The sequence below is a fragment of the Puntigrus tetrazona genome, unplaced genomic scaffold, assembly GCF_018831695.1.
Source record: "Puntigrus tetrazona isolate hp1 unplaced genomic scaffold, ASM1883169v1 S000000173, whole genome shotgun sequence".
Taxonomy (NCBI): Eukaryota; Metazoa; Chordata; class Actinopteri; order Cypriniformes; family Cyprinidae; genus Puntigrus; species Puntigrus tetrazona.
Window position 1 is genome coordinate 207501 of NW_025047844.1, and position 12500 is coordinate 220000.

The 12500-nt window shown below is 38.7% G+C and overlaps 1 protein-coding gene across 1 annotated transcript in view; it reads right to left on the reverse strand.

Annotated features, from left to right (window-relative positions):
• Nucleotides 1–12500, reverse strand: part of edar (ectodysplasin A receptor) — a 29436-nt gene that overhangs the window by 2780 nt on the left and 14156 nt on the right. Inside the window, exons 4-11 of the mRNA XM_043230499.1 lie at nt 9048–9229; nt 7205–7290; nt 4858–4941; nt 4327–4452; nt 4075–4149; nt 2942–3014; nt 694–898; nt 505–565 (exon numbers count right to left, since the gene is read on the reverse strand). Coding sequence (XP_043086434.1) covers nt 505–565; nt 694–898; nt 2942–3014; nt 4075–4149; nt 4327–4452; nt 4858–4941; nt 7205–7290; nt 9048–9229 — 892 coding nt within the window. The remainder of the gene's footprint in view (nt 1–504; nt 566–693; nt 899–2941; nt 3015–4074; nt 4150–4326; nt 4453–4857; nt 4942–7204; nt 7291–9047; nt 9230–12500) is intronic.

Consider the following 12500-nt stretch of genomic DNA (forward strand, 5'->3'; position numbering starts at 1 on the left):
ATCATCATCGTCGGCCGAGTAAACCAGCCAGTGGTCAAACCGTTAGCTACTAATTTCTAATTTCGTGGGACATTCGAGCACCGCTTCGTTACTGCGTCTGTAAACATAAAGTTAATTACAGCCTGCTCCCACAGCAGCTGGAGTAACCTGAATCCATTATATGATATAAAAGTAAACTATATTCCAGTTTACAGACATACAAGATCTGTATTTGAAAGAAAACCAGTTCAGAGCTTTTTTGGGTTAAAAGATTTTCTTAATAATGTCTAAACTGTACAGAAGCACAGAAATCTGCAGCTAATGCACGCTAAAATCTAGAGTTTTATGTTTGATGTGACGTGATCGTAAGAGGGGTTTATTGCTTAAAAAAACAGCTTGCTTTGAATCAGGGTTAGGTCAGGGTTCAGTTAGGACGTTTAAGAAGATTTTATAAAGAAAAGCACTACTGGTGTGCATCTTAAGACCAAACAAGGGAACAGTTAGTTTGGAGATCTCATCACTCACCCTCGGCCACGCTGCAGGCCTTCGTGTACAGATCCAGGATCTTTTTCCTTCTGCTGTGAATCTGCAGAAACAGGAGACGTCACAGACTGGCCGAGGAAGGTCTGTCGAGTGTGTGTGGAGTGTGTGTGGAGTGTGTGTGGAGTGTGTGTGGAGTGTGTGTGGAGTGTGTGTGGAGTGTGTGAAGCTCACCCCGGTGGCTCTGCTGCTGCTGATGGTGCTGCTGGTGGTGGTGGTGTTGTTGATGGTGCTGGTGGAGCAGGTCTTGTCCCGCGTCAGATGAACCAGAGACAGAAGGCACAGGTCGGCGGCTCCCTGTTTGTCCTGCGCTGCTTCCTCGTCGCTGTCGATGCTGCGGCTCAGGAGCTGCTCGTTCTCCGACGACGCGTCGTTCTCGCTGCGACGGAGCAAGCGTTTAGTGAAAACCACAAAGAAACCACCATCGGGGCTTCTCAAGCTTCTCAACGTATAGATGACATGCAGCACCCTCTCCTAAAAGCAGTCTTATAGAAATAGATGTGCAGCGCTGTGAGAATCATATTTCTCTCAAATAAGGCAAAGCATGTTTTAAAAAAAATCAACAAAAAAGGCAGTTAAATTAAGAATAAACAAAAAAAGCATTTCTAAACAACAACGAACTAACATTAATATGCTGTTAAAACACATGCATCTGGTCAGTTCTTATTAACTAAACGATGCCACATGTTTTTTGGATCAACCGATGAAGAGCACATTACTGTAAGAATAGTCTGAAAGCACTCTAGTCCTGGATGAAAGAGCCGATTTAGACGCTTGCCTTTCTGCCTAGCTGTGCTCTACAGTAATAATTATCATGTACTGACTAGCCTGTTGTTTTCAGCTCCCCGCCGAGCGGCTGTTGACAAAGACGTCTCCGAGCCGTGCACAGAACGTCATTGTTTTCAGACACTGGATACCTGGATCTGCTCACTTCACACGTCTACATGAACACCGATCCTCTAGGATATATTCCTGCTCTCTACTCCTCCTGGGCCATGCTGTTCTAAAAAAACTATCCAAAATACATTTTATTTTATTGCACTGAACCTCTTTGGCTCTGTGGATTTCCAATCGCTCTCTTTTCTAGATCTTCCTCCGTTTCAGCAGCACTTCCACCCGTCTACTTGTCCTGAGGGGTTTGTTCCTGTAGGTTTTATCTGTAGATTTCAGTCTAAAACATATCTTTAAAAGGCTTTTTCTCCATTTCAGCAGCTCTCCCAAACACCAGACTTTACAGTTTCATTTATTTCTGTATTCTGAAGGTTTTTGCTGAGAGGTTTCTTCATACATCATTGGCACGACTTGCGTCTATAGACTTTTTTAGCCTATTTTTCCACTTCAGCGCCACTTTCTAAAGGTTTTTAGGGGGTCTGTTCATATATGGTTTGCTTTGTATTATTATTTTTACACTTTATCTATTTGCATCTGTACAATTAATTTGCAGTACAATCTTTAAAGGTAATGAGTTTTATCTAAACTTCAGCGATGGATAGATCTAGTTTTATTCATGTCTATATTCTGAAGGTTTTTACTGAAGGGTTTCTATTTTCACTTCTAATATACATCCCACTAAATGAGTTTGTTTCTCCACTTCAGCAGAACTTATCTACACTCAGAGTTTTATTCCTCTCTATAGTCTGAAGGGTTTACCTCATTATTATTATTATTATTTTTGCACGTTATCCATATTGTACGTTTCGAGTCCAGTACATATCTCCAAAAAGTTCGTATCTCCACTTTTTCACAATTTACAAACCAACAGCACTCTTTTATTCCTGCTCATATGAGGGTTTTAATGAAGGGATCGTTTGATAATCAAACTTTTTATTCCCAAAAACCAGCAAAAAATTTTTCATGCATTTTTTTTTTTATGCATGAATATTTTATTGCGACGTGTCTTCATCCAGTGATTATATTTACAGTATGTTCATATTCAATTAGATAATGGCTGATTTTCTTGTTTAAATCGAGCTTTTCAGAAAACAATGTTTGCTCTTCTTAAAGTTATTAAAGAACGGGGCGAGTATGATGATGTCTATTAGTTCTAGACTCAGTTCTAGTCTCATCTAACTAGTGCGAGGAAATCGGTTTTATTTCTTTATTCAAGCTTCTGCTGCTCCTGGAAGAAAAAAAGGGTTGGAGGCGAAAAAGTGTCATCTTCTGTTTGAAGCGGAGCTATTTTCACCTGGCGGTTTTGGCTGCCCTGCTGCGTAATTATCACACGCTTGATTACGTTTGTCTGAAACGAACGTCTCCTGTGGAAAGCGTAGCTGCGGGCTGGATCTGCGTTCGACTACCTCATCCTGTCTGCAAGCCACATAATGTTCTCCGTCGGAGGAGAAGAAGAGCTGGAGCTGCTGCACCAACACGTCCTGCGGTGGCCGGGTTACTGGCAGCGTCTCTCGTCTTTGGGAACACTCACCTCTTTGCCGTCTTTGGAGACGAAGGCTTGAGCTTGTCAAATTCATCCTTTTCGGAAAAGATCACCACGTTTTCTGGAAAGACAGTGTGGCGAGATCATTCATCTCAGATGGGCTGCGCTTTCATTTAAAAAGCTTCTCCGGACAGGAGAGACGATAGATTCCCGAGCGAATGAACTATTATTTGTTCGCAAAGAAGCTCGGTTTGATTTCCAAATCTGGATGAATATGAATATGAATACGCATATCATTTATTTGAAAAGGTTTATGCAATAATCCAGTCAGTAACACTTTATTCTGATACTTTTATCCACCTTAGACTTTCATTCATTCATAGAGTATTAGTGTATTACAGTGCTTTGATGCAGCCTGTGTTGTTAAAAGCGCTATATAACTAAAAATGATTGATTGATTGATTGATTGATTGAAATTAGTAGACCGCTTCATATCTTCTAACACAACATACTACATAAAAAGTTACTCTACTAACCATAAACCTCCTCTACCAGAGAGATGGTAGACGTGTGCTTGTGAATGAACGAGAAGTTACTTCTAGTTAGCAGAATGTCTGAAGTGGACTTTCAGAATAAAGTGTGGCCCAAGTTTCAGTTTTAACTGATTAGAATACAAACAAACGCATCCAGATACAGCTTTATCTGGTATATTCTATTATCGCTCCATGCGTTCCCCGGCTTTGGTTTCTGTTTTGTGTCGCTGAAGTGTACGAGAGGCTCTTCCTCATGTATTCTGTCGTTATAAGTGGCTTAGCAGAGAATATCCGGTGGGAAATGGGATAAACACGGATGCAGCTCTGAAGCAGGATTAATGTTATGACTTAAAGGAGCGTGAATGCATCAGCTTTTCTACGGCTTCGGTCTTTCGGGGATTGTTTCGCGACAAATTTCAAGACAAGGATCTGTTTTGCCAGGAGAAATGCATTCGAATGTTTAAAGTACCTTGAACTCGTATAAATAAAAAGTCGATCACCGGTGACCGTGATGGTATTCTCCAGATGGTATGAGACGGTTCTGCAGAGACGCGTTCTGAACGTTCTGTTAGCGTGAGCCGCGGGCTGAAGGAGCATTCCAGAGTCACTTCATCTTAAGACACAGAACCAAACCAGGCGTTCGCTCACCTTGAACCTCCTTCTTCTCCTCCTGCTTGTTCGTTTGGGCTTCCACCGTTTTTATTATTTGTCCGGAGCAGCATGCTGGGAAAGAAAAAGAGAACGTGGCGGGTTAGACTCACGGCACTGCTGTTCATTTAATGTCTGGAGCGCTAAGAAAGAGTTCGGATCGTGGGAATGATCTCAAGTTAATGTAGAGCAGAAGGATTCAGGCTGCGGTCAGGAGAGCTTCCCAGTGGACACACACACACACACACACACCTTGTCCACTCGGTTTGGTCTTCAGGATGTAGAACATGATGATCATCACTATAGCGATGGCCATGATGAAGATGGTCGACATGGCGATGATGAGGGCCGTTGCTAGGTGACCCTGTCCTGTTGGATCTGGAACACAGTAAAAGATTCCCCTACAACTTTTAGTTTTGGCTGATCTTTGTGTTGATGCCAGAACTGAAAACAAGCTTTTAAAGGTTAACACGATAAAACAAGCAGACTGGACGGAAACCATCGGAAAAAACGCTTGAGTTTGCGGCATGCTTCTTATCAGAAAAGATTCCATAATGTTGTTATGGATTAGGTGTCGCGTGCAAAACAACAAACTGATGATTTCTGTGTGTAATCATCTGAAATTATACAGTTCTACAGAATAAGCAAGTCTCTGCAATTTTTATTTTCTAGAAAATGTTCACATTTAGAAGAGGTAGCGTACAGTAAACACATCAAAACCTCATTGCTAAGAACAACTTCCTCAATAGTTCAGTATTTTTTGGTATCAGTTGTATCTCTCACCTTTCTCTGCGTGTGGGAACATGGTGGTGCTGCTGGACGAGACGCTGGGAGCTCGTCCCGATGACGGCGGCGTCGACTGCATGCCTGCAGAACACAGTCAAATACTCACTGGTCCACAGACCTCACGGGCGCAGGTTGGGTTTCTTTTTGATCTGAGCTCACGCGCCTTCCGTTCATAGTTTACGGCTGAGAAAAGCCTGATTTATCCACTATTTTGGCTCCGCTGCATGAGTTCAGATCCGAAGAGAAACACAAAGCTTGCGCCGACTGAAAGAAAACAAGTGCACTAAACAACATTTATCAACCTGGCAACACAACGAGTGGAAGAAACATCCCCAAACGTCTAAAAGGGTTGTTAACTAAAACTAAAACCACAAAATCAACTTTTTTATTTCAGCTAGTTGCCATTTCAGATTTCCATAAAAATATATACAAATGATTTAACATCGATTCAAAAACTATAACAGTATCTCAATATGATACTATAATAACTGTATCAGTACTGATTACCTGTAATTAGATTAAAATACTCGCCATTATTACTAGCCATAATCTTATTGACATCTTTTTTTTTTCCAGCTCATATATTTACTAGACGCTCGCCCTGATATTTGAAGGTAATAAATGAATAATTAATAACACATTTGACTATTCACTGGTCTCTGATGTTGGTTTCTGGCCACGTATTTAATTTCTTAATGAAAGGGTTATTTTGACAGTTCCTCTTTGCTCTTCTTAAGTGGGACAAGATGATCCTTTTCAATAAACGTAATGCAATGTCTTCCTAAAGTAATTGACGTAATCGAAACGGAAAAGCCTCTCCGGGACACAACGACCAGAAAAATACAACTGAAAACGATGCAGATGGAGTGCAGCTTGATGCGGCGTGACATTTAGTGTATAACAAGCCGGCGTGAGTTATGAGCCGCTAACGCTCCTAATGGACTCAAGCAGAAATCCGTGCGTGTTTTCCAGCTCCGGAGCTGAAGGATTGATTTAACGAAGCCAGTTTGTCAGACTTTGAGGTCTCTCTCATGGCGGGAGTCAAACACACACTCGGTCATCTCGAGCGGCGGTCAGCAAGGTTTCTGCAAGCAGCGGCAGGTTCATCATCTCGCTGTTAATTATTAGACGAGAGCTGAGCTGCGGGCCACAATCATTTACAGATTACCCGGCGAGTGCGAGCACGTCTTCTCTCCCTCCGCATACTTTCACATCTGCAGCTTTAAAAGACCCGTTTGTTATGCTTTTTTAATTAAATAGAATTCCCACCTACTTCATTTCTGTCACCGCACAATAGAAAACAATTAAAGAGGATCTGAAAACAGCAGCAGGGCCGGCGCAGACGTGTTTCCAGAACATTCACAGGATCTTCGTCTTACTATTCATCAGCGACAACACGTCCAGGTTTAGAGAGAGCCGTCGGAACGGATAGAGAGCGGGAAAACATTCGTTCGTGGATGCTTTGGGCAAGATCGAGTTCAACTTCAGAACATAAAAACTTAATGTTTGTAAAAAAAAAAAAAAAAATATATATATATATATATATATATATATATATATATATATATAATAAAAAAACTGTCAAAAAAGTCAAAAAGACTAATAAAAAGGTAAATATAATTTAATTTAATTCAATTCATAAAAAAACAGCAATTTTGGTCTTATTTTACCATACTGGACAAAGAAATGAAGAATTTATACAAGCAGGAAAACGTCTTCTTTACGTTTCATTATATACACAACTAAATGTTTCATGTGAAGAAAAATTTAAGAAAAAAATAAAATATTTTTATAAAATAAAATTATATTAATTTGTCAAAGAATCAACAATACTGTTAATATGATATTAATATTAATATGATAAAAAAATAAGATATACTAGATGGATTAGTCTATTATATTAAAAAGATACAAAGTTGCTACAGATGAACTGTTTCTGGTTCCACAGAGAATCATTCAGTCAGACGTTCTTTAAAGAACCATCTCTTTCTCAACTTTGTATAATCTGAAGAACCACAAAAAAAAGGTTCTTGGACAGATCTGTGGTGTGACGGAGAACCTTCATCATTAAGAGCGTAGGCCGCTAGAGAAAAGAAACCGACTTGCTCTTTTCATCAGAGTTTCCACTCTCTGTCTGAAGAAACATCTCATGGCCGAAGACAAACAGAGATTTGAGAGAAAGAAATTAGCAAAACAAAACAATAAAAAGGCTGGCTCTCGCTCGCTCAGAACCTGGAGTTAATTAGTTTCCCTCGATTCCACAAACCAAATAAAAGCCTGGAGGGAAAGACCTCGGGTTCTCGTTAATACTAAGGTTTAGTGAAGAAGAATGAGGAGTTCTTACACTCTTTGATGTTTCGAGGAGCGTTCTGACACGAGTGACACACCATGCCGTAGATGTTACGAGGACGGTTCTCCAGAATATAGTACCTAGAACCCAAAACATTCAGAAAGCTTTAGACCGCATCAGATCATCTTTATAGCACGTTAGACACAGGACAGAACAGGTATTAAGACAAATACATCACAGACATAAAAATATAAAGAAATAATAGGGATAAAACATAACCAACCACATGTAAAATAAAATATTTAATAAAATGCACTGAAATAAATCATATGTATTTATAATAATAATAATAATGTTTGCCATAAACGAAAAGCTCGAATGAAATACATAAAAGCCACAGCTAAAATAATTTATAGATATGAAAAGGTAGATTAAATAAAATAATTGTATGTAAAAATGACCTAAAAAATCATGAGAAAAGAAATTGTATAAAATATTAGAGCAAACACACACACACATACAGACACACACACACACACAGACACACACACAGACACACAGACACACACACACACACACACATGCACACACAGATACACAGACACAAACACACACACACACACACACACACATTACTGACAGCAGGATGTTTTATTCCATGGAAAAAACAAAACAATAGTCGATAAACTTAAAAAATAATAATAACAATAATAATGAAGGGAGACTGGTGAGAAGCCATGGGAGAGTCACAGTTACCTTTAACTCTTTCTGCTGTTTCCACAGAGAGCGTGGGGGGGTGAAGAGAAAACAACACACACAACACACACTTCACGTTCAGACACACACACACTCCTGATCAAAGCCCTAGTGACTGCGATCTCAAGGAAATATCAACCCAGAACAGAAACAGACTTCCTGAGCAGAGTTTATTAAACACACTCTATAATCTGTTCTAAAAAGCTGCACTTTGTATATTTATATTCAAACCAATCGAAAGCAGACCTTCAGCTTTAAGTGACAACAGCAGCGTGAAGAAGTGTGTGTGTGTGTGTGTGTGCGCATTTATCAGTGTGTGTGTGTGTGAGTGTGTGTGTGTGTGTGTGTGTGTGTGTGTGTGTGTGTGTGTGTGTGTGCGCATTTATCAGTGTGTGTGTATGTGTGTGTGTGAGTGTGTGTGTGTGTGTGTGTGTGAGTGAGTGTGTGTGTGTGAGTGTGTGTGTGAGTGTGTGTGTGTGCATGTATCAGTGTGTGAGTGTGTGCCTTTCAGTGTGTGTGTGTATTTCAGTGAGTGTGCGTGTGTGTGTGTGTGTGTTTGTGTGTGTGCAACCCCTTTTGAAAATCAACCATAGTCTTACTAGAGATTAAGAAACATATTTAAAGCGAGGTAACCACAAATGAAGCATGGTTTTTCTACACTTAGCAGAGTTTAATCATGGTTTTTGTTCAGTAATAAATCTGGGCTTCTACAAATGACAATCAATACACCAACAAAACCCAAACATGCTTACTATAATAAAACTGTGATTAAATTCTTTGTAAGGGATGTGTCTGTGTGTCTGTGTGTGTGTGTGTGTGTGTGTGTGTGTGCTTGTGATAAATCAGTGATGATAATTCAATCACACTTTACTTAAAAATAATGCAATATAGAAGCGTTGCACAGAATACGTAAATATTACGATACCTTTTATCTAATTACCTGTTTAAAAAAATAATAATTACACAGACTTTGTGTGCAGGCTTTCTCAGATCAGTGTGAACTAGCTCTAAACTGTGAGTAGTTGGAGTGTGATGGGTTAGAGATGGTTAGGTTAGTGTGGGTCAGTTACACAAAAGCTCGTAGAAGCCGAAGCTCCAGCCAGAAAACATCACTGAGAGTGGAGTGAGAGTGTTTTCTTACCCCGGTAAACACGGCCCACACTCGGCGTCGCTCTCCAGAGTCCCCGGGGTCAGGACCGTGGCGCGGTACAGCGAGTCGCAGTCTTTGTGTCGACGGCAGATCTCGTATTTGCCTTTGGAGAACTTCCCGGCTGGACAGGCGATGCAGGTGTAGTCGTCATCTTTAGCGCCGTAACCGCAGTTCTGAAAAACACACACCACACGGATCCTTTCACACTCCGTCAGTTCTCAGCGTTACAAGCGTTACAGTAAAAAGTTACATTACTCAGTAATTACGTTAGTGCTTTCCATAAAAAGTAACTATGTAACGTAACACATTACTTAAGTCATATAGTTACTTTCGAACCTTTGTAACTTATTTATGGAAAGTGTTACATCACTGAGTAATTACGTTACTTAGTTACTTCCTATGTTTACTTAGTAACCTAATGCATTGCTTTGCATAAAAGTAACTAAGTAATGTAACACATTACTTTCTCTAAATAAGTACCTAAGTCATATAGTTACTTTCGAACCTTTGTAACTTATTTATGGAAAGTGTTACATCACTGAGTAATTACGTTACTTAGTTACTTCCTATGTTTACTTAGTAACCTAATGCATTGCTTTGCATAAAAAGTAACTAAGTAACGTAACACATTACTTTCCCTAAATAAGTAACTAAGTCACATAATTACTTTCTAACCTTCGTAACTTCTTATGAAAGGTATTGCGTTACATTACTTAGTTAGCTAATTAATTGCTTTCAATAAAAAGTAACAAAGTAACGTAACACATTACTTTCACTAAATAAGTAACTAAATCATATAGTTACTTTGTAACCTTCGTAACTTATTTATTGAAAGTGTTACATCACTGAGTAATTACGTTTCTTCAGCTTGAGGATTATTTATTTCACTTTTGGTGTTTACGGGTCTTTACAGCTGCCGAAAATAAATCCTTTAAGATATTTGTTATTAAATCAAAACAAATAAGGGGACAAAATGTTATGCAAATGTAGCAATGCATAAAAAATAATGCAGTTGGCTACATTTTTATGGAGTAACACAATATTGTAATGCATTATTTTTAAAAGTAATTTTCCCAAACACTGTCACGTCTTTGGACTCTTTTTGTCGTGTGTCATGTGCTCGTTCGTGTTAATTGTGTTAATTGTCTTCACCTGTGTCTAATTCATTTAGTTATTTCAGTTCTAGTCTGATCCCGTGTAATCGTCGGTTCTCGTCTTTGATATGCGTGTGGTTTTTGTCCTGTCTGCCTGCCTGTGAAGATAGTGTTTAAGTCTACCTAATGCTCGTTGGCGTGACAGGTACCTTATACAGACTGCTTTACAGAGATGAACGGGAAATATAAAATGTCCTTCCGACTTTGTATCTCACAACTTTTCTGATCAGGAAAAACTTAAAACTTAGACTTGCGAGATATAAACTCAATTTCCAAGAAGAGTCAAAAAATTAATTGCAAGATGTAAACATTAAATACGTAAATAAGTCTTTTTTAAATTAGTTTAAAAGGTAAATGTGATTTTAATTTCATAAATCTCGCCCTATAGAAGACAACAGAGTCACTACTCATCTGATAATGATAACCTAAATCAATGATAATACTGAATATGAACCGTATGCGTCGATGGTGAAGCACTGAACGAATCACACACTGAACATGCAGTTGTTTTTAACGCTCAGATGAGAAGCTGCTGGAGTTTAATGAGAAACACGTCACGATGAAAGCTCCCAGATTATAATCCAGATCCCAAGAAGAACATCTGAGCGTGTTTTCCCTTCACCATCCACAGAAAACCTCTCCAATGTGCTTCAGATTGTCACTGATTCAGATGTTAAAGGGCCCGCAACATAAAAGGCTTCGTCAGAACGTCTCCCGAGGCCCTTTCAGATTTACTACTATTTTCTTGTCATTTCTGAATGCTCCTGAGCGCTGAGCTCTTAATTAGCGTAATGAGGCGGTGATGCGTCTTTGGTGGGCAGAGGTGCAGCGCTTTGTTCTTTTGGCCTCCGGTGGCGGTTTGAGCCCAGATAAAAGAGATTGAAATGTTGCTACTCGCCATCTGCTCTGATTTACAGTTTATTGAGAAGTCCTTCTCTGTTCTGACATTCACCCCCAACGTGCATTTCAATACCAAGCACACACACACACACACACTTCATGGAAAGTAAAACATGTTTTTAACGTCTTTTATCTGCTTCTATTGAATCAAGATCATCTTTGGCCCCAGAGCACCAGTGTTATTGGATTGTTCGGGAACATGGCGTTTCAAGGCCGCTTTCTGTCGTGAATGCTTTTTTTGAAACAGTACCTCAGAAAGTCAAACAAACAAATTTTTTGAAATAATGCTACAATTTCAAGTAAGTTTGAACAAAATGGAGGGAAAATGGAAATGGAATTTCTGACAGAAATAAAAGTTGCATCAGTGTATGAGCCACACCTTCTTACTGTGTTCAAAAAAAGTATGAAAATGAGTCACATCCGGTCAAAAAATGGGAAAAATTTGAATTGCAAAATATAAAGTGAGATTTAAAACAATTGTGAGACAAAGTCAGCTTTCTTCTCACATTCATTTATTGTGCAAAAGTTTATTTGCTATTGCATTCAGAAGTGATGCAAATAATGCAAAAAAAAATCGAAAAGATTTTAAAAGAGAAAAAAAGTTGCCTTGGTGTCCTTTAAACTGAAGATTATAGAACAGAACTGGAATGATAAAAATGACATTCATTATAAACCCCATTTATGATAAATGCCAAGCCTAAATGAATTAGTTTTAAACTCTTAGAGCTGGAGGTTTACTGTATTCAGTCATAGCTGTGTGAGAGATCACGGCTTGGTTAAAGTACAGACACAAGTGAGAAGCACTCCAAACAACCACTGAGCTATAATTATGAAAAAATGACTCTTATTTCTATAATAGCTAGTATTTTCTTTGCAAATGGTGCCTATTTTTGTTGAAATTGGTCTCAAGCGTTGTGAAGAGCACTGAGGGGATATGTGTTCTTATTATGAATTGAGCTGCATGGCTTTGGTACTCTTGTCTTGTTTCTAGTACAAATAAAAAAGACAATGCCTTAATTGAACATGTATTTAAATGAATTCAAATGAAAGTATTGCCAGTAGTTTTTGCATTTTTTGCAGTATTTGTTTCTGAAATACTGTTGTAGCTCTGGTTTCTATAATCATCCTCAGTCTTCAAAACAAATACAGATTCATAAATGTGGGGGAAAAAATGGATTTTATAACATTAAACTAATTTAAACGTTCAGGTTTGTTTCAGCTTCTCTGTTACTTGAACTAGAAAAAAAAATTGTATTTTTTTGTTAAATGCATTACAATAATATACAGAAAGTTAAACAAGATGTTAAACAAAGAAACTGTTAATATTTTGTCATTTTGCTCCTTAAGTAAATGTATCTTTATTTAGGAACATCTTTATACTTGTACTGGA